This window comes from Vanessa cardui, chromosome 21 (assembly GCF_905220365.1).
Source record: "Vanessa cardui chromosome 21, ilVanCard2.1, whole genome shotgun sequence".
Taxonomy (NCBI): domain Eukaryota; kingdom Metazoa; phylum Arthropoda; class Insecta; order Lepidoptera; family Nymphalidae; genus Vanessa; species Vanessa cardui.
Window position 1 is genome coordinate 8,762,613 of NC_061143.1, and position 23,194 is coordinate 8,785,806.

General features: G+C 35.4%; 1 protein-coding gene across 1 annotated transcript; it reads right to left on the reverse strand.

Annotated features, from left to right (window-relative positions):
• Window positions 1-7,313: 7,313 nt before the first annotated feature.
• Window positions 7,314-23,080, reverse strand: LOC124538787 (chromatin-remodeling ATPase INO80). Its single transcript, XM_047115984.1, has 29 exons — window positions 22,896-23,080; window positions 22,461-22,706; window positions 21,285-21,490; window positions 20,714-20,914; window positions 20,540-20,631; window positions 20,266-20,461; window positions 19,760-19,897; window positions 19,164-19,360; window positions 18,714-18,909; window positions 17,472-17,651; window positions 16,627-16,882; window positions 16,150-16,296; window positions 15,870-16,010; window positions 15,660-15,781; window positions 15,068-15,351; window positions 14,437-14,687; window positions 14,218-14,318; window positions 13,708-13,869; window positions 12,620-12,779; window positions 11,774-11,901; window positions 11,513-11,602; window positions 11,299-11,376; window positions 11,032-11,190; window positions 10,705-10,807; window positions 10,478-10,551; window positions 9,820-9,937; window positions 9,335-9,448; window positions 8,724-8,924; window positions 7,314-7,815 (listed from the first exon to the last, which is right to left on the reverse strand). Exons 2-28 carry the CDS (start codon window positions 22,696-22,698, stop codon window positions 8,740-8,742), a joined length of 4,317 nt encoding a protein of 1,438 aa, XP_046971940.1. The 5' UTR covers window positions 22,699-22,706; window positions 22,896-23,080; the 3' UTR covers window positions 7,314-7,815; window positions 8,724-8,739.
• Between the last annotated feature and the right edge of the window lie 114 nt (window positions 23,081-23,194).

A 23,194-nucleotide genomic window follows, 5' to 3' on the forward strand; every position in this document is an offset into this window, starting at 1 on the left:
AATAGTTTCATTGACAATTCTATATACGATGAATATGCCGATTATTACGATCCTTATTACGATATTAGCGAGTACGTAGAATACCAGCAACCCTATGAATATTCCGTACAGGAACCTTTAGAAAATTGTACAGAAACACCCCAAGTGGAAGCCGATAGCGTTAAAACAAACGAGCAGGATTTTTCGAAGGACCGGAAGTCCGACACCTTAAAATAGAAATTAATCTTCAAACCCAACGTCAGCTTCCGTACATTCAAATCGCATCACCTCCTATGAAACTATTAATAGATACAGGAGCAAATCAATCTTTTCTGTGTCCCGAGGTAGTGGAAAGATACTATAGTAACTTACCAGTAAATTACGATCCTTTTGAAGTTAAGAATATTCACGCCACCTCTAGAAATTACTATTCAATTACGTTACCTAGCTTTAAAGAATTTAATGATTCGGATAATACGACATTTTACATTTATAAGTTCCATGATTATTTCGATGGGCTTATTGGTACAGACCTATTAGATAAGTGGGAGGCTGTAATAGATTATAAGAACAAATTGCTAAAAACTAAAACCGCTTCAAATCCGATTAAGGTATATGATTCCCGCAACGCGAATTTGTATGAGGACATTATACCAGCGAATACTTCGAAATTACTTAGGATTCCGATAAATATTCATGACGGACATGCATTTATAGAAGAACAAACCGTTTCAAATTGTATTATAGGCGAATGCTTAACTACCGTTTCGAATAACAGGGGAATAGTTGAAGTAACCAATCCAAGTCGAAGCGACGTCATATTCTCTATGGACCGAGCAATCTCTGCAGAAATGTATAACGTACAGTGTACACCTGCCAATAAACAGCAAGATCGCATAAAAGAAGTAATTTCGCGTCTACGCACTGATCACTTAAATATCGAAGAACGTACGAACTTAGAGCTGCTTTGTGCGCAGTATGCCGATGTTTTCTACTTAGAAGGAGAGCCTTTAACTTTCACCAACAAAGTAAAGCACTCGATTAAAACAACTGATGAGGTTCCGGTTTACACAAAAAGTTATCGGTATCCCTATGTCCACAGACAGGAAGTACAAGAACAGATAGGTAAGATGCTAGAACAGGGAATCATTAGGCCTTCGAATTCAGCATGGAGCTCCCCAATTTGGGTTGTAGCTAAGAAAGCAGACGCGTCAGGGAAAGCTAAATGGCGTATAGTAGTTGATTTCCGAAAACTCAATGAAAAGACCGTAGACGACAAGTATCCCATTCCTAATATAGCCGACGTATTAGATAAATTAGGTAATTGCCAATATTTCACAACCTTAGACCTTGCTAGTGGCTTCTATCAAGTAGAAATGAACCCCCAAGATATACCTAAAACAGCTTTTAATGTTGAACACGGCCATTTTGAATTCTTACGCATGCCTATGGGCCTTAAAAATAGTCCATCCACTTTTCAGAGAGTCATGGACAATGTGTTGAGAGAGCTACAGAATACTATTTGTCTAGTATACCTAGATGATATAATAGTATTTAGTACATCCCTTCAGGAGCACATAATTAACCTAGAAAAAGTATTTAAGAAATTACGTGAGTCAAATTTTAAAATACAGATGGACAAATCAGAATTCCTAAAACTAGAAACGGCGTACCTTGGGCATGTTATTAGCAAGGATGGTATAAAACCTAACCCTGACAAAATATCGGCAATTAAGAATTACCCCTTACCTAATACCCGTACAGAAATAAAACGCTTTTTAGGATTACTTGGTTATTATAGAAAATTCATACCAGACTTTGCTAAAATAACCAAGCCTCTGACCCAATGCTTGAAGAAAGGTTCCAAAATTGTCCAAGATCAGAATTATATCCAATGCTTTGAAAAGTGCAAAACTCTACTTGTCAATGATCCGATCCTTCAATATCCGGACTTTTCAAAGGAATTTATACTCACAACAGATGCTTCGAATTTAGCAATTGGAGCCGTTCTTTCTCAAGGCCCCATTGGATCAGATAAACCAATAGCATACGCATCGAGAACGCTTAATTCAAGCGAAATAAACTACAGTACGATAGAAAAGGAATTACTCGCCATTGTGTGGGCAACGAAATACTTTCGACCCTATCTTTTTGGTAGGAAGTTTAAGATTATGACAGACCATCGGCCTTTGCAATGGGTAATGAACATGAAAGAGCCCAATTCGCGCTTAACACGTTGGAGACTACGCCTAAGTGAATATGATTACACAGTCATTTATAAACCAGGGAAAATTAATTCCAACGCCGACGCCCTATCACGAATAGAAATCCATAATGAAGAGTCTAGTTCTATTGTCGTTAACATCTCAGACAAATCTGATTCAGAAAGAACCAGAAGTATCGACTCAAGAACCGACAGTATTCATAGCGATGCAGAAAGCCCTATACTAGAAGTCCCTATTACTGATGATCCCCTTAACAAATTTAGCAGACAAATCGTATTTAACGTTGTTGGCGATATTAAAAGTAGACCTCACATAACTCACCCTTTTGAAACTTACACAAAAACTTGCATACAAATCTCCAAATCAAACCTAGAACAAGATGTAATAGATGCCATAAAAGAATACGTTACACCACGTATAAAAACAGGAATCTTAATTAATCCCCCGCTTGAAATGTACAAAATTATACCGGTTATACAAAAGTATTTCAAAAATTCCGCAATGAACCTAGTTCTTTCCAAATTAGAAGTTGAAAACGTTAAGGATTACCTAAAGCAACAAGAAATTATTAAGAACTATCATGAAGGCAAGACGAACCATAGAGGCATTAATGAATGTTGTTTAGCTCTGTCTAAACGTTATTTCTGGCCAAAAATGAAAAACCAAGTGACAAAATTCATTAATGAGTGTCTTATTTGCGGTCAGGCAAAATATGACCGAAATCCTGTAAGACCTAGATATGAAATTGTACCACCACCTACCAAGCCTATGGAAGTTGTACACTTGGATTTATTCAGCGTAGATAGTAACAAGTACCTAACAATTATCGATGCATTCTCGAAATATGCACAAGCATATTCTTTGAGAGATGCTACAGCCGTTAGTGTAGTTCAGGCTTTATTAAAGTTCTCTTCCCATCATGGTATGGCTCTTAAATACATTACGGATAATGGCCCTGAATTTACAAATCAACTATTTTCTGAATTCATTAAATTACACAAAATTGAACATCATAGAATATGCCCCAATACACCCAATGAAAATGGAATGATAGAACGCTTTCATAATACCCTACTCGAACACTTGCGTATCTTAAAATTAGAACACCGCAATGAATCCGTTACCAACCTTATGACGTACGCTGTAATGGCATATAATAGTTCAATCCATTCTTTCACGAAATGTCGCCCAATAGAAATAATTACTGGTCATTTAGATCCGCGAGATCCTTTAGACATGAATATAACAGAGCACCTATTGCAGGAATATATACTAGATCACCGTAAGCGAATGTTAAAGGTATACGAAATCATTAATGAAACCGCCCTTCAGCGTCGTACTGAAATAACCGAGAACATTAATAGAAATCGCGAGCCTGAGCAAACATATGCACCTGATCAACGAATCTATGTCAGAAATCCCCTAGCTAATAGACAGAAATTAGCTGCCCGCTATACGAACGATACGGTTGTAACAGATTTACCTATACATATTTATACAAAGAGAAAGAGAGGACCCGTACCCAAGTCGCGCCTGAAACGGGTACCTAATAGTGCTCGTTTGTTACAGGATACAGAAAACACTACTCGCGTTAATGCTGGCTCAGATCCTGAAGCTGGGACAAGCAGACGTGATAACACTTGAAAGCTTAAAAAATGGACCGGGTATTCTCCCCTTCAACCTAGGACCTACTAGAATAATTTCCCATTTCCATTCTTTTGTTCAAATTATAAATTTAAATAATGTGCGAAATAGGTTAGAATCCGTTCGAGAGAAGTTAAGCAACCTAGCACCTGACTTAAATAATAAAACTTCGTTACTTTACGCCCCGCATATCAAATTTCTTGCAACGAAATTAAATGACATGTCAGAGCAACTGTTAACCTTTCAAGGAAAACGTTCAAAAAGAGGCCTCGTTAACGGTCTTGGTTCCATAATCAAAAGTATCTCCGGAAATTTAGATTATACGGACGCACTAAAGTACGAAAATGCCATTGCTATTCTACAAAAGAACGAAAATAACTTAGCCATTGAAATAAATCATCAAATAAGTTTAAGCAAGCAGTGGGCATCTCAGAGTTCAAATGTTACAGATAGGATAGTAGAAAACCAGAGGAAAATAGAGAACATTATTAAAACCATCTTAGATAATGATGTTAGGAAAGAAGAAGATGCAATTAAGTATTTTCATTTAGCCCAGCTACTTACAATACTAGGTGATGACATAGACAATTTGTCACAAGAGTTGTCAAAACTACAGAACCTATTGGCATTCATAAGAGCTAAAAGCATCCATTATTCCGTTCTCGATTACGACACTTATATAGTTATGTTAAATAAACTAAAAGGTTTATACAATTCAAATGTAGTGCTAGATATTAATTTTAGGGAATATTTAGATCTATTAAGATTAGGATATTATTATAAAGATAATGATATAATCTTGGTAATTAAGTTTCCAATCATGAATCCCAATAACTACATCCTTTACAAATTGTCCTTAGCCCCTAATAGTAATGATAAAATTATAATCCCTACCTATCCATACGTAGCAATTAACGAGAAAGATCTACTGTATATAGAGACAGAATGTCCGAAGTACAGTCACGGTCATCTTTGCGAGGACAACTTAAACCGACACTATGGAGAGCAAACGAGCTGCATTCAACATCTTATACTCCGGCAACATATCCATGAAACCTGTCGGGTTACTCCAGTAATCTTATCTTCTCAAGCCATGGAACAATTGGATGATCGTCACTATGTTCTGAGCTTTCCCAACTTAACGAAAGTTCATTTAACCTGTTCTCAAGATCAATACAAAAACCTTCTCGGAAGCTATCTAGCTGAAATACCTAAAGGGTGTGCTCTACAAACGTCCATCTTCACCATCACTAACCACCATGATCAAGTAAAAGGACAAGTTTTGAAAATGTTGAATATAGAATATAGTAATGAAGATCCATACAAAGCGACAGCGAAGAACATCTTGAAATTGAACAGTATAGATTTGACTCACTTACATTCAACCAATACCAGGATTGCCTCTCAAGAACCAGTGACTTTGGAATTGTCGAACTTAGACACGCTCTATCACACGACTATACCTGTCTACCTACTCATCGGTGCATCAGTACTCACTATTAGCATCGTCCTCATTCGTCGCAAATGTATGCATTTAAGAAATACCAACCAGAAGGACAATGAGGCAACCAGAACACAAGAAGTCCAGGACAGCCCCAGAGATCCTATGTCTCTATCAGCACTATTTTCGACAAAAGTCTCCAAATAGCTGCTGATCCTGCGGAGGGAGTTGTTAAGAAATAATCGCAAGACCTCCCGAACATCGAGCGCTACCAAGAATTACCATACCGTGAGAAATAATCACACCATGCATTCCTTGAAGCTACCACCTGTTGCCAGCGTCGCTGCTTTGTTTCGCAAGACCTCCCGAACATCGAGCGCTACCAAGAATCACCATACCGTGGGGACCATTCAGTGATTTACCGATTTCGTATATAAATATGTAATTCAGACTACAGAACTTCACTTTTTGTTCTAACATCGAACAGACTGTCACGTATATTATAAATTAGAAATAATTAATTGTTAAATTAAATTATTTAAATAAACGTATAAGTTAAATTCGTTCGGTTTCATTCTGCATCCTCAACGGCAGCCCTACGTAATTGCTTAAATAATAATTTACACTACACGACAACAAAAGATTATTTTAACTCATATTTTTTACAAAGTTTATACTATTTTATAAAATTCCTTTACATGAACAACGGCGAACAATTTATCTCGCCGTGTAAGATAAGACGGACAGATTTCGCTCAATCACTTATTTGTAAACATATCACGAATTCATTGGCATTCTTCACGGCGGATGCTTAATTTAAATCCCTTTTCGAGTACATTTTATAATAGACTCGAATTATGTTTTACTGATGATTATTATTATATTGTTAAAGTAATACTTCAATGTTAATTAATTTAGCTACGTTATAGCCGTTGATCTTGTGAAAAAAAAGAGTAAAACTTAATATAAAGCAGAAAAAAGATATCTTATTCCTTAATAATAAAGAAAGGAACGCCATACGAAACTTCCCAGCGCTTAGATGCTCTGCACTGCTCATTGCTTGCTCTGAGGAACAGGACATGGATATCTCAATAGCCGCTGCAGATTTTAGTTTATCTCAACTAGATCTACATATTATATCTAATTATATTTTTGGATAAATAAATATGAGACAACATCACATACATCACTCTGATCCCAATGTAAGTAGCTGAAGCACTTGTGTTATGGAAATCAGAAGTAACGACGGTACCACAAACACCCAGACCCAAGACAACATAGAAAACTAATGGTAACCCTACATCGACTCGACCGGGAATCGAACCCGGGGCCTCAGAGTGGCGTACCCATGAAAACCGGTGTACACATCACTCGACCACGGAGGTCGTCAAAAAATATCGTCGTCGATAAAGTCTTTTCTATTAAAAAAAAACCGCTATTCTTTCGTTAACACATAAATAGTGTCCAATTTTATGTGTATCGTATAATAACTGTGAATTGGTGGCTTAGGGCTCGATGTATTGTAACCACTTTTTAATATTACATGTCGTATTTTTACTGCGTTTTAATTGGGTGAGACGTATTGTCATCCCTTTTAGTAGGATGTGTCGTATTGTAACCGCGTTTAGTCATATGACGTATGACGGTATGACTTACTCTAAGCGCATTTCAGTAGTGTCAGATATGGTAACCGCATTATAAAAAAAATTAACACTGAAAAAAGGAAAAACCGAGATGACTGATTTTTGTTTTATGTACGAAATCATTATTCGGTAAATAAAGACAAAAGATCTTTTAAAATTTTCTGTTAAATTCTTAGAAGCGGGATACCTTTTTAGATACCGATAAACATATCGGTAATAAGTAGCATTACTGTATAAGTTAAAGAATAATTAAACTATATAGAAAATAATATACTATCCGTCTATAAATAAAATGAAGTGACTAATTCCGAGACAGTCTATACTGAGTATTCTAAGTTAGTTGAACAAGGAAAAATAAAATAAAAAAGGTTGTTCTTATTGAAATAATTTAATCACATTTTTTATTGTTTTAATTTTCTTTTACTTTATTAAGATTAATCTAAAAACTTGTCTGTTTCAAGGGAAAAACGTTAAATACGTTTTCGTTTTGTAGAAAAATAATTATGTTATTTCATTGCTTCCTTTAGTCTGATAAGTTATTAAATAAATATAAAAAATCTATTTTTAATTCAAAACTTGTATACATTTCTAAGCAAAAATTTACATTAACATATAAAATACTTCATTCTTATATACATGCTCCTTTGACTCGAAGTATATATAATTAATAAATTGTACAAAGTTTTTAAAACTTTGTACGTAATACTTTAAAAGTAAAAGCACGTTTTGTACATTGTAGTATGGATAAGTTATATAATTTACATATGCGTCACGGTATAATTATTGCAATTACATTAAATTTGACAATAATTTAAATTAACACAAACGCAGGTGGGTTTTCACGAGCAAACCAAATCATTTTCTGCCCATTTTAATTAATCATCTGTAACAAGAAACAAACATGGATTAAGAATGAGTTGCATTTTGATCATCACTATTATATTTGAATTATTAGCCCCAAATAAAGTTATAACTTAATGAAGTATATTTTCATATACATTGTCAATATTATTTTAATGTCATTATCAATTAAATATGAAGTTAATAGCCACTACAGCTAAGCCGCTGTTATGTAATATAAGGTTTGAACATTACAATGTATGTATTCCTTCTCAATATATTGAAATAATGCACAATTTAAATTAAATACTTATTTTATTCACTTATCCAATGTGAATTCACAAACTCAAAATAGAATTATTAAAAATCTTATCGGCTTCAGTTTGCATATTTCTGTATAGTACGACACAACTTAGATGTCGCATCGGCAAAATTCGTAAAACCGATCACATTCGAATTAAGTACACTATCCCAAATTATCAAAATTTATTTCTCATGCGAATATGATATTTACACAAACGTAATAACTTGTAATATCATATGACCTAATATATCCGTCAATTTGACGCGTCGATTTACACACACTTGTTTTCTCTGACGCGCGAATCTATAGCGACGAATAGCGTCGAATGGCGCGATAGGGAGCTATTTCTATTGGTTGTGTAAATCGTCAGTAATCGGTTTTAATTTCATTCCATTACATTTTCCGATGCTACATCTAATTTGTGTCGTACTATATGTATAGTACGCGTCAAATTGACGAATATATTCGGTCATATGATATTACAAGCTATTACATTTGTGCAAAGATCATATTCGCATGAGAAATAAATATTGATAATTTGGGATAGCGTACTTAATTCGGATGTGATCGGTTTTACGAATTTTGCCGATGCTACATCTAAGTTGTGTCGTACTATATGTATGTATTTATATATTCGGTATTCGCACGGGTGTGTGGTGCGGGCTAGGGCGGCGGCGCCAGCGGCACCAGTAGCGGCTCGCGCGGGCGGCGCGCGCGGCGGGAGGGGCGCGCGGGGCGGGTGGCGGCGCGCAGGCGCGGCCGTCCGGGACCACGGCGCCCACGCATCTCTGACCCCGCTGACACCTCTATCGCCTCAAGCGGCGCATCTGACTCGAGGAGCGCTGCACCTGAATTTTATAATTATCACATGTCAATCTTTTTAACTTGGTGGTAGGGCTTTGTGCAAGCCCGTCTGGGTAGGTACCACCCACTCTACCGCCAAATAACAGTACTCAGTATTGTTGTGTTCCGGTTTGAAGGGTGAGTGAGCCAGTGTAACTACAGGCACAAGGGACATAACATCTTAGTTCCCAAGGTTGGTGGCCCATTGACGATGTAAGGTAATATATCTTACAGTGTCATTGTCTATGGGTGATGGTGACCACTTTCCTTCAGGTGGCCCATATGCTCGTCCGCCAACCTATAACATAAAGAAAAAAAAATTCTTTATTATGTCTCAAATATCTTTAATTTTAATCGTATACCACATTTAACTGAGATTTTGATGAACTTTGATCCCCTTGTCATGCATGCTTACCTGCGGCCACAGCGGATGCATTGTCGGTGTGCGGGCGCGAGGGGGCGTGTCGCGAGCCACGCGGGCGGCCGCGCCGGGCGCCTCGGGTCGCGCGCCGCACCGGCGGGGAGAACGCTGCGAACACGAAAGTCATCATTTGTACAAACTATCTTTACTTGAAGTGTTTAAATGTTTATACTAAAAGTAAATAGTTTATAAAATTATAATTAATAGAGCTACTGAAGACGTGATCATTTTTTGACTGAAGAATGTCAAAAATAATAAAGTTTCAAATATTACTCATATTATTCCGTTTCGGTAACCATTAAATGTTGATACTAAAAGTAAATAGTTTATAAAATTATAATTAATAGAGCTACTGAAGACGTGATCATTTTTTGACTGAAGAATATCAAAAATAATAAAATTTCAAATATTGTATTACTCATATTATTTCGTTTCGGTAATCATTTATTACAATATACAGAAGATATTAGTCCACTCACGCAAGGGTTGCGGCGATGCGTCGACGACAAGGTGGTCGCTGTCGTCGTCCACTTGCAGCGGACTGCCCGGCTCCGACGCCGAGTCGCGCGGTCGCTTCGGTTCCACCACCGCTGGTTGCTGAAACAATATTAATATTTATCATTCACCTGTTTATTTTTCATTTTTCTTTAATAATTCCAACAGTTGAACTGTATTTATACGAGTACAATACACATACATACGTATACATAATTGCTTTTTTTTTTTTTTATTGGTTCATAAAACTGGTTACAATCCTTAGATAAACTTAATATAAACATGGCCTTAATATAAACATGAACATAGATTGAAGCTTTCTTGATATGAACACAGCATGCGTACATATATAAGTATCATGTGGTGTACAATCAAAATTTTAAATAACTAAAGTTAAACTAGGCATTTATATAAAAATATATAACTAAAAATAATAATACATATAATAATATAATAATACAACTGCAATAATAAAATAAGAGAGAGAAAACTACTTAGCTAAATATTTACAATGTAAGAATTTGTTTTTTAAAAGAAGTTAAAGAAGCATTTGAAATATTATTAAGAAAACAATGTTGAGGGAAAAACTGACAACAGATGCAATAACAGACAAATAACAAAGTATCAAAATGGAGGTCTTACTGTTGGTAGGATTCCCATTTTCCTTTTACGTTCTCTTTCTTCCATAATTTTTTTCTCTTCAGATTTTTGACGATCTATAAAAAAAATACATAATAATTATTAAAGATTACTATTTACATGAACATATTATCATTATCTTAGAAAATATTAATAAGCCAAGTTGAAAGTATTAATAAATATATTTTTATTAAGATATTTCTAGAAATCAAAACCCAAAACCAACTCACATTTCAGCTCAATTTCTTCATCGTCTAAGAGGAGAGATACAACCTCTTTAGGTTTAAGCGTATCTGGCTTAAAGTTACCCCCACTTATGACCATCCTTTGAATCTGAAAATATCAAATTAATCATTATTACACAAGTAATCTAAGAGTTATATCTAGGCTAACCGTCACTAACAATTAATTATCATAACAGATGGGCAACTAAAATGGGCAAATGTATGCAAATTTTTACTTGAAATATGATAATTACAAATGAATATTTTTAGCGTTATTTTTGAAGTAATTTAGTATATAGTAATTATAGTTAATATAATATCAGAAATACTTACTTCACTCTTTTCTCTTGCCCTCTGCATAATACGTTCTTCTATCGTTCCCTTGCAAATTAGCCTGTACACTGTGACTTGCTTCGTTTGGCCTAAACGATGCGCGCGGTCCATTGCCTGCTGGTCTACAGTGGGGTTCCAGTCGGAGTCGTAAAATATTACCTACGAGAAAAAGTTAATTTTCAGTAAATACAATTCTTTCTTGATTTCCTTGAGTAGTGAAGTTTACATAAATTTATAACTTGGGTTGTAAGCAGCGTCATCACTCACAGTGTCCGCAGCGGTGAGATTAATGCCCAGTCCGCCAGCACGCGTCGATAGTAGAAATACGAATATATCAGCGCGAGCCTATAACAAATAGAAAAAAAATAACATTTGCATTAAGTTAAGTATGTTTCAATTGTAGTTTGTAGTAAATAACAAAGATTAGGTCTTAAGGGGTTGTATACATATTATATAAATTTGTTGTTGTATTGTCACTTGCCTGAAAATCAGCTACCATGTCTCTACGAGCTGAAATTTTACTCGAACCATCTAACCGCATGTATTTATGTTTACGATGCCACATGTATTCCTGTAAATTATAATTAACAAAATATTGAAATAAGTTACATATAAAAAAAATTAATAGAATTTAGTCTAAATACACATTGATTGAAATAAGTAACAAACGTGAGAGAAAATAAAAGTTTTATAAGATTCTTTTACGAAAACATTAGTAACTATGTAAACACAAAACAGTCACCTCTAATAAATCAATCATCTTCGTCATCTGGCTGTATATAAGTACACGATGTCCGCGCTCCTTTAACCTTTTCAGTAGCGAATCCAGCACAGTCAGTTTTCCCGCGTCGCTCACCAGTTGATTTTTATCTGTACATACAAATAAATAAATATATTTGGACAACATCACATACATTACTCTGATCCCAATTTGAGTAGCTAAAGCACTTCTGTTACGAAAAATCAGAAGTGACGACGGTACCACAAAACAACTTAGTAAACTAACTTTTTTTATATCGACTCGGCCAGGAATCGAACCCGGGACTTCAGAGTGGCGTACACATGAAAACCGGTGTACACCCTACTCGACCACGGAGGTCGTCGAATTCATATATACAAACTGTACTAGAACCCGCTGAGATGATTATTGCAAAGTTAAATAGTATATTGTTAGCGATAAAAACATCACCGGTGTTGTGGTCACGTGTCCTACTATCGTAAAGCTATAAAAGAGCATGACAAAGGGGGGATCGGACACTTTTTCTTGAGCACTCGTAACGTACGAGACGAGACCTTTTTTTTTGTAGTCCTAATCTTTTTTCTATATTTTTGTGTGTTTATTAGAATAATAATTGCTAGAACATTTTTGTAAAGTTTTGTTTGTTGATTTAAAGATATTCTTATGAGAGATTTAATAGTTTTGTTTTCATTCGTATTTAAGTTTAATTGTTAAATTGATTATAAATAAGAAACCTTTTAATTTTGAGTAGTTTTATTTTTTTTAATTTAATTATTTGCTTTTTGATAACAATATTATTATTATTTGAAAGAGAACTAGTTAGAATAAGTGATGTTACGAGTGATTCACCTGGCACCTGCAGCGAGGCCCATCCGGCGGGCGGGCGAGCGGCGGCGACGAGGCGCGCCAGCGTGCGCGCGCCCGCCGCGCTGTCGCCGTGCTCGTGACGCCGCGCGTGGTGGGCGAAGCTGCGCGACGACGCGAACGCGACGCGCGTGAAGGCGCTCACCTGAGTTTGAAAATGGAACTCCGATACAGTTTACTATTGTATTATTCTTTATACATCTATACTAGTATAGTATGACACAAATTAGATGTAGCATCGGAAAATGCAATTGAATGAAAATAAAACCGATTACTGCCGATTTACACAACCAATAGAAATAGCTTCCTATCGCGCCATTCGACGCTATTCGTCGCTATAGATTCTCGCGTCAGAGAAAGCAAGTGCATGTAAATTGACGTGTCAAATTGAGGAATATATTAAGTCATATGATATTACAAGTTATTACGTTTGTGCAAAGATCATATTCGCATGAAAAATAAATATTGATAATTTGGGATAGCGTACTCAATTCGGATGTGATCGGTTTTACGAATTTTACCGATGCGACATTTAAGTTGTGTCGTACTATATTATAAACGTGAAAGTAACTGACACGAGTCGAGATGGCCCAGTGGTTAGAACGCGTGCATCTTAACCGATGATTTCGGGTTCAAGCCCAGGCAAGCACCGCTGTTTCATGTGCTTAATTTGTCTATATAATTCATCTCGTGCTCAGCGGTGAAGGAAAACATCGTGAGGAAACCTGAATGTGACAAATTTCATACAAATTCTGCCACATGTGCATTCCACCAACCCGCATTGGAACAGCGCGGTGGAATATGTTCCAAACTTTCTCATCAAAGCCTCCCTTGGCTCTGGAGTTTTAAAAAGCAGGCTACTTTTTAAAAACGCGAGCGAAGCCGCGGGCGGCAACTAACTTGTACGTAATAACTTAATTCTAAACTTAGATTTTTCATCAAATTAGGAATATAAAAATTCTACTGACACTGAAATTACTTTTAGTACTACTTATTGTATGTATAGCACTAAGTTTTTGATATACAACCTGACAATATGGTTTTAAATTAGTTATCATTATTCTGAAAATCACCTTCTGTTGTGCTGTGTACAGGAATGCCGGTAGCGGTGTAGGCACATCCGTATAGACGACAGGTGGTCGCTCGACGTGCTCGAATTCCGGCAGCTCTACTGGTTGCGTAACCACTGGTATCACGCCACCCTCTTCAGTTTTTATTTCGCTTAACATCTCAGGCTAAAATAAAAAAAAAAGAATAATGGATTTGGCTATTAAATCATAGTCGAAGCATTAGACCTGTCTAATATAAACAATGTCATAAGGCATTGGGTCTTACAAAATGACTTATCAATAAATAGGTCTTTAATAATGTTTACTGGCTATATAGGTTTTTCTTCTTTTTTCATTTGTGTGTCAAACGAGTTTACTTGTATTCTAGATTAGTCTCGAATAAGTTAGTACGACAGTAAAAATCCTTTGACATCGTTACATTTTGTTTGCTTTTCAAAATTAATCTATAGTATATAATATATATATAATATAGTATATAAGTATATAATTTAATCAAGTTTTCTAAAACCATACCTGTCCCTCAGTCTTTAAGTTCTTTGTCCGCAGAGCACGATGCTCGATCGTCTCCTGCATGTAATGCACAACTTGTTCTGTGTGCGCGTAGAATGGACCCCCTGTTAAATTTATAAAAAACATCACAATTTGCAATCATAATAGTATAAGAAGCACATTATACGTATATAGTGTTGTTGGCTAACTATGACTTTGAAATAAAATAATATGTTAACTAACCTTCAATCCAAAGCGCATCAGTAAAAAGAAATTCCCTCCAAAGTAGACTATCGTGTTTCCTTCGTTTCAATATATTTCCATCAGGACATATTAACAGCATATCTTTGCTATTCACTCTATCGTAGTAATCCCCATATACTTCTGTCTCGCTCTCTTCCTGTTTGACACAACTCTCCTCAACACGTCGCCACCAATTCTGTCTATGTCGGAGTTTCTCATATTTTTCTAAACAATTTTCTATATGTAGCATACTGAAAAAAGAAATCAAGATTTGAGTGAAATTTGATAAAGTTATTGAAATTTTAAAAAAATATGAAAAAATAAACAATATCCTCACATATCATAAAATAAAGTCCTAGCACTGCGTCTACGTATATAGATTTTTATAAGATTTTCCCTATGGACGAAGTGATCTATGAGGAAGGTCTAGAGGCATAAATTGATTACTATTTTGTGTAAATTGACTTAAATATGATGATATTGTCGGAAAAAAAATTACCGAAAAATAGAAATGTATATTATGACCGTATGTCCTTATTATACCCGTGCGAAGGTTGGTCTGATGGCCAGTTAAATTATATATTACCGAAGTAGTAAGCTATTAGATAAGAATTATTATTCATATACTTACGCATACAACCATCCGCACACCATCACTCTGTACAGTTCCATAGGAGACAGATCCATGAACCTCGTAAATGCAAAAATATTGCTAATATCACTTTTACAACTTCTGTGCACATACTCCGGTGTTAAAATCGACATTTTGTTGTATAGAATGTGTCGTTTCGACGGTATAGATCGCAATAGGATACCATCTTCAGCTATCAGCTTTGGTAGGTGATAATCATCCACTTGCATAGCGAACGGCGATCTTACATCTCGCCTTTCAAACAATTCCGGATGATTGCATACCTAATGGGTAACATAAATCAAAAAGCAATTTAAATTTTGTATCAATACATGAAAAATATATAGCACTGGAATAGAAAGTGTAGTTATTGTTGTATTGTATTACATTTTTTATTAAGTTAGAGTGTAACTATTCAGTACAATAAAATATATATATTTATAACACAAACAAAGAGAAGGGGTTTTTTCAGACATCATATATTAAAAGGTTGGTTGCGAGATTACAATTTTAAACGTCTTCATTATTTTTTAAACACTGTGTAATGTGTTGTAAGTTATAAGACATACATATAGTTAAATATTATAATTACCTTTCTAAATTGCATAACTAAGTTCATGAGGTTTGATGTGAAATTTTTATCTACATTATGACCAGATTCGGCTCCAACTGAATAATGTAATAATTCTTCTATTTTTATTTTTTTCTTAAGAGCTGAAAAATAAACAGTTTAAAAAAACTACTTATCAAAACACCACTAATAGAAAAATATATGAAAAGACAATACATAACTCTACCTTACCTATATACAAGAGTTTTTGTCTTATAGTTAAAGGGCAGTGAACCATAATCTCAATCTTATCCGACAATTCATTCTCGACATCCTTTTTGATACGTCGCAACATAAATGGTTTTAAAATCATATGTAATCTGGATAAATGCTCTGAAAAATTATAGTTACTTTCAATTTACACCATTTTCACACACTAATGATTTTATATTAGCTTTTCGGTATGGCTAGATGAAAAATAAATTAATATGGTGTTGCCAAAGTAAAAAAAAAAACAAAATATTTTACTAACTCTCATCTATAGTTGTTTTGTTTTCAGCGTGACTTTCAATGTCCTTGGAGAACCATTCATTGAACTCGTCGTGTGAATCGAACAACGTCGGCATAATGAAATGCAAAAGAGCCCATAGCTCAGCCATACTGTTCTGGATAGGAGTACCTAAAAAAAAAGAGTATTCAATCATAAATGTTGGGTTAATTTAAAAATATGTATTCAGAATTGAATAATGTTTCTTTAAAACTGGGTTCTTCTATCTTCTAATACAAAATATTACTTTTAGGCGGAAGGAACCTAAATTATAAGAGAAAGCACAATCCTCTATAATCTCATTTTGTAACTATTTTATCATCTCATACAATAAATTTAAAGCTGTCATTGTGATTGGACATTTTCCTCCATTATAATAAATTCTTGTCCACTTTAGTTAGTAAGTTTAGAAGAATGAGCATTATATTTAAATTAAATTTCTTATTTACCGAATCAACTTACCGGACAGCAGAAGTCGATTCCTACAGCTAAATCCAAGCAGCAACTTCCATCTCATACTAGCAGAACTTTTTATTGCTTGAGCCTCGTCCAATATCATGTATTGCCAAGACACGCGGTTCAAATATTTCAGATCGGACACGACTATCTGATACGATGTGACCACCACGTGGAACGCAGCTTGGCGCGTATGTAAGTCTTTACGTTCCCAAAATTGACGTAAAATTTTACGCTCACTAGGACTGCCCCAGTATGGAACCTGTAAAATAATTTTACAAAATATATTTTAACTGATCTTGTCTAGTTAGGGCTACAATTGGTTATGAATTTGGATGCCTACCCATAGAAGTAATTTACATTTGGTAGTTTAATTAAGATTTCATATAAGTCATATATTATGACTATAAATGTAAATTGATTCTTTTGTAAGGCAGGATGAATTGTAAAACTTCAATGAAACTTATAATTTATTGCCAAATTTAATGAACATACATATATTTACTTGGTGGTAGGGCTTTGTGCAAGCCCGTCAGGGTGGGTACCACCCACTCATCAGTTATTCTACCGCCAAATAACAGTACTTAGTATTGTTGTGTTCCGGTTTGAAGGGTGAGTGAGCCAGTGTAACTACAGGCACAAGGGACATAACATCTTAGTTCCCAAGGTTGGTGGCACATTGACAATGTAAGGAATAGTTAATATTTCTTACAGCGTCATTGTCTATGGGTGAGAGTGACCACTTACCATCAGGTGGCCTATATGCTCGTCCGCCAACCACCATATAAAAAAAAATACCATAAAAAAAATATATCCGCAAGACAAACGACCAAAGGAAATTGGATACCAACCACTTTAAAGTCTGGCACAAAGCGCTGCATCTCCTGCTGCCAGTTGTGCAGCGTGGACGCAGGAGACACCACGAGGAACGGCCCCCACACACCAAGCCGCTCCGCCACGTGGCACAGGAACGCTATGCACTGCACTGTCTTGCCAAGACCCATTTCATCTGCCAGGATGCCGCTGATACCCTGATGAATGAATGATAAGCATGCTATTGTGATATAGACTAATGATGTGAACACTATTCCTCTCGATCGATTACCACACATGAAAGACGCGAGCGCAGGACATATTATAAGAGAGCAAACATACACTCTCCAATCTCTCTCAATATCACAATATTCAATGGGACTGGAAAAATTAGTCACTCTACCTATGTATATTTAATATGCTTCTCGAGTCACTTTGTATACTGTTTATGTATATTCATACATATAATTTCCTCTATATTATTAATAGGCGATTTTTATTTTTTACTATTCTATTAGTATATAATATTATTTATCTCTAGAATATCATATTTTATTTATATGATATACAGTCAGGATATAAAACAGACTTAATTTTAAATCTCTTGATATATATGACGACCTCCATGGTCGAGTGGTGTGTACACCGGTTTTCATGGGTACGCCACTCCGAGGTCCTGGGTTCGATTCCCGGCTGAGTCGATGTAGATTATATTAATAGTTTTCTATGTTGTCTTGGGTCTGGGTGTTTGTGGTAACGTCGTTACTTCTGATATCCATAACACAAGTGCTTCAGCTACTTACATTGGGATCAGAGTAATGTATGTGATGTTGCCTCATATTTATTTATTTTATTTATTTATCCAAAAATATAATTAGGTATAATATGTAGATCTAGTTGAGATAAACTAAAATCTACAGCGGCTATTGAGATATCCATGTCCTGTTCCTCAGAGCAAGCAATAAGCAGAGCAGAACATCTGAGCGCTGGGTAGTTTCGTATGGCGTCCCTTTCTTTATTATTGAGGAATAAGATATATTTTTTCTTCTTCAAATGAAGTTTTACTCTTTTTTTTACAAGATCAACAGCAATTACGTAGTTAAATGAATTAACATTAAGGATTACTTTAACAATAAAATAATAATCATCAGTAAAACATAATTCTAGTCTATTATAAAATATACTCGAAATGTTGTCTTATATTTATTTATGTTATTTATTCATGCTATGAACATTTTAAAAAACAAAAGTAAACAATGGTTTGCATCGTGTGCGGTTACCTGGTCGTACAAGTTGGCGAGCCAGTTCATGCCCTTGAGCTGGTAGCCCTTGAGCGTGCCGCGGAAGATGGCGGGCTGGTCGTGGTCGCCGCGGCGCTCGCGCTCGCCGTCGGGCGCGTCGAGCGCCAGCGTGCGCGCGCGCTCCGCCTGGAACGCTTCCAGGGCGTTCTTCGACGCTCGCGCTTTCATCGCCTCGCTGGAATTAAAGCCACTCTTATAAACATTTACGATCAATTTACTTTTTCATTCACCAATAGTATTATAAGCTTTACAATTATAAAATAATAATAAGAACATTTAATATCTCATATATCATCATAATAAATATCAAAATTAACAGTATGAAAATTATTTCAAACAGAGTGGACATTTTATTTTCCGGCAATAATAAAGTAATAAATAAAAATTTTAATTGTACAAGTGACTCGTCCAAAATTAAATATCACATACCAGTCATAATTATCAATAGCAGCCAGCCTGGGGTCACGGTCCTCGTCTAATTGCTTCAGTATCATATCGGCGTTGTCATCTCCATCTTCCGTAGCGTTCAATTTTCGTTGCATAAAGTGAGCATATAATTCTGTCTGAGTGATGAGGAAGTTGAGCTTCCGACGTTGTCTTTTGGCTTCCATTAATTCGACATCCATCTGTAATTTTTTTTATTCGGCCTGTTTTAGTCTCTTGCATTATCTTTGTATATATAGGGTTACAAGTATTATTCAAGCAGTATTCAATCATAATTCATAATTTTAATAATCATTATAAAATATATTCCAACCTTATTGTTGAAAAATAAGTCAAATAAAAAAACATTACAAAGCAAATTAACGAGATATTATTGGTCGAGGGCTTGATTGATTATGATATTCACTTTGGATTTGTGAATGACGTTTTGAACGTCGACGAAACTGACAACAAAACAAAAACTCTTAATACATGTGAGGTATTAGCAAATCGCATGAAATACGTAAATCCAATGTTATCTTTTTTCCTACTTCCATTGGAATCGGCTATTCATACATTTAGGACACATTTGTCTATGTTACCTTCCGTTGTTCTTCAGCCTCCCGCTCCATACGCCGTCGGGTCTCTCGCTCAGCGCGGTCGTATCGCCTCCAGTAGGCTTGCATCTCGCGACTCAAACGCTTACATCGCCAGACCGTTTCCTTCATATTCTTTTGGGACTGTGAAAAACATCAATCCACATTACGACACACATCCACACATTACAACAACAACAACAGCCTTTAAATTTCCTACTGCTGGGTTAAGTATCTCCCTTTGAGGAGAAGGTTTGAAACATATTCCACCACATTGTTCCAATGCGGATAGAATTCCTATGAAATTATACACATGCAGGTTTCCTCATGACGTTATCCTTCAACGCCACGAGATGAATTATAAACACAAATTAAGCACATGAATATTCAGTAGTGCTTGCCTCGGTTTGAACCCGCAAACATCGATTAAGATGCACGTGTTCTGGGCCATCTTGGTTTACCTCAATTTTTATTATTTATCAAAAATTAGTATTTGCCAATTAATCACCAACCTGCATCGCTACATGCCTCCAATGTTTGCAACAGAGCGTAGCCAATCGCTTTCTTTGAAGCATCAACTCTCGATGCGTCGCTGTTCGCGCCCTTTGCACTTTACCCAGTTCCTTCTTAACTAAAAGTTGCCAGTGTCGCCTTCGACGAGCCGTTAATGCTTCGGGGCTTTTGAGTGAAGCTAATTTTTTACGGCCTCTATAAAATATACAACACTTTTAATAAAATTAACACACACAAAAAGTTTTTAAATCTCAGTTAAAAAAATTATTTAACCTGACTCCTTGTTTTTCTGTACTGGTAAACTCATCAGTATCATTTTCTTCCTTGATATTTCTTAGTTGATCTTCCCAATCAACACCATCTGGCTGAAAGATTTATTTGAAATATTAAATAAAATTATCATTCTTACAACTACTTTAACCGAATGATAAAATTAGTAATACTTACTGCATCACTACTGTCATTAAAGCCACGGTTCTCTCTAACACGACCTCTTTTCGCTTTCGGCATACCTCTCGTCGAGCCTCGCTCCGCTGGACGACCTCTTCGACCTCTGCTAGGAGTAGGCATAGGGCGACTAATTCGACGTTCAGGATAGCGGTCTATAGTTGATAATAGCCCAGCACCATAGTACATATACCGGGAATTCTATATTAAGCAACATAACATATAAAATATATTAATAATAATGGTCGTAGAAGAGGTTGATGTCAAAAAAAAACTAATTTAAATCTGGATTATTGAAATGTTAGTTTCGGCTCGCGGTTTCACTCGCGTATTACCAATGACGATTGCAGGTTGTAAATATAAAAAGTAACCTTGTTGTATGAGCTTTTTTAATACTAAATTTAATCAAAGGTCAATGATTATGTTTATTTCTGTGGCTTTGGTTAGTAACAAACTCACTTTCATATTAATAATATTCATTTAAAGCAGTAAAGACTAAAGACATTATAATATTAACAGAATTAATGAATATAATATAATTAAAAACTTAAATATAGATCAATATACACACCCCTTGGTCCTTATAATATTCTTTAGCATATTTATTGTGGAAATGTCTTTCTTTGAGCAATCGTTTTATTCGTTGCTCTTTGGCAGCTGGACTATCGTCATCGCTGCTTATATCTGATTCTGATGAGAGTAAAACATCCCGAAGCCACTGCCGCTCTTCCCCAACAGATGCCAAATTATACAGTCTAAGTCGATCACTTTGCCGTTCTGTATCAAAAATGTAATAAACACTCTATTATGTTTTATAAAATTTAAAAAACTCTGTGTAGGAATTTTGGTAACATATTTAGTAGAGTACTATGCACATACACAGTTGCAATCTCTATTTATATATTTTCAGTTGATGGTAATGACACAACGGTAGTTATGGTGTAGGATCATGTTCTTTATAGTGCTTAAGTTGCATCCTTCTAAACTTCAGGCCGCTACCGAATATTTCTAATTGGTGAAAATCACTATCTTTACTACTGAGTTAATGTGATATGACTGGTCTAGACCAGGCTTGTTCTATTAACTTTGTACCAGATCATGTTCTATACAGTAATGATATTAAAATGTCATAAAGTCGAAACAGCTAAATATATACAAGAAGATCATTATAAATATTAAGTATAAAATGATATACAACATTAATATAAATTTCTTATTAGCACTCAAGTAAAGTATAAGTTGTACTATCTATAGAAGAATATCCCCTTAATCTAATAAGTGCCACTTACTTTAACAATATCTAAAAATAAAAAAAAACATTAGAAAAATATTTCTTGTGGTGTAATTTGGTATCACATGTTAGAATTATTTATGTGTTAATGATGTTCACAAGTTATACAAATATGATTGTATATGACAGCGACACCAAGTTATTGTAATTATTATATTTACTATGCAAAATATCAATAATATCTAATAATTTAACTCATGTTTTGTTCATAGCCATTAGAACTGTGAGCTATTATTTAGTCTATAATTATGGCAGCGAGTATTGAACTTAAATTAATATGTTTTATGTGTCTCATTTACCCCTTTAACACTAGGGTGGTACATAACCAGAGATAACAAAAAACAATCTTGTCCAAACAGACTTGACTTTTAACATATTTTTATACCAAAAGATAACAATTTCTGGCATAAAACTTGCGACAACTTCCTAACAAGCATTGTTGATCACAGAACATACCTTGTTTGGTGGTCACAACGCCATGCATATCCTGATCACCTTTTGACATCTCATTGACCATTGACTTGCTATCAGAATCGTCATCGCTATCACTGCCGCCATCGGAGTTGAGGATTCTCTCCACTTGGTTCACAAATGGCCTGATGTCTAAGGCGGCCTCCAGACGCTGAATGTGTATAGGTCTCGCAACTTCATGACGCTTTAATATAGTCTTTTTCACCATAGACTTTTCAGACATCTCAACTTCTGAAACCGCAAGAGAAGTAGAGTCGTGTTTCATAACAAAGACAAGACCATGGCAAGATTTTTCAAGCGTCGTAGAAACAAAAAAGAATCTAATAAATATGATCGATATGTAGGTAGCTATCACATAAGAATTATGATAATATCGGTTAGCATTAGTTCCGGCAAGGCAATATACAAAGTATCACTCACGCTAAATTCCAAACTGTTCGGGGTGTGTTCGTCTTGATTACTTAACACGAAATTCCATAACATTCACAAAATGGCGAACGAGAATATTCGACAAATCGCTGTCAATGTCGCCGCCCCAGCGGCGCACATTACTACTCATTTCGTATTTGAGCTTGAAAAAACACGAACCCGCCATAATAAGCCAGGACATTTTGACTAGTGACTACTACCAATATTTTATTCATATCCAATCACCAAAGCTACGAAAAATTTTGACATTGAAATAACCAATACAGATGTAGTACGAACAGTAATTCACC

What these genes read in the sequence shown, in the direction of transcription:
- LOC124538787 (XM_047115984.1), bottom strand. Translation starts at nt 22,698, where the DNA reads ATGTCTGAAAAGTCTATGGTGAAAAAGACTATATTAAAGCGTCATGAA. An exon ending in TTAATGACAGTAGTGATGCA is followed by an intron (nt 20,632 to 20,713) that starts GTAAGTATTACT and finishes TAAATCTTTCAG; the next exon opens with CCAGATGGTGTTGATTGGGA. An exon ending in ACATGGTAGCTGATTTTCAG is followed by an intron (nt 11,377 to 11,512) that starts GCAAGTGACAAT and finishes TATTTGTTATAG; the next exon opens with GCTCGCGCTGATATATTCGT.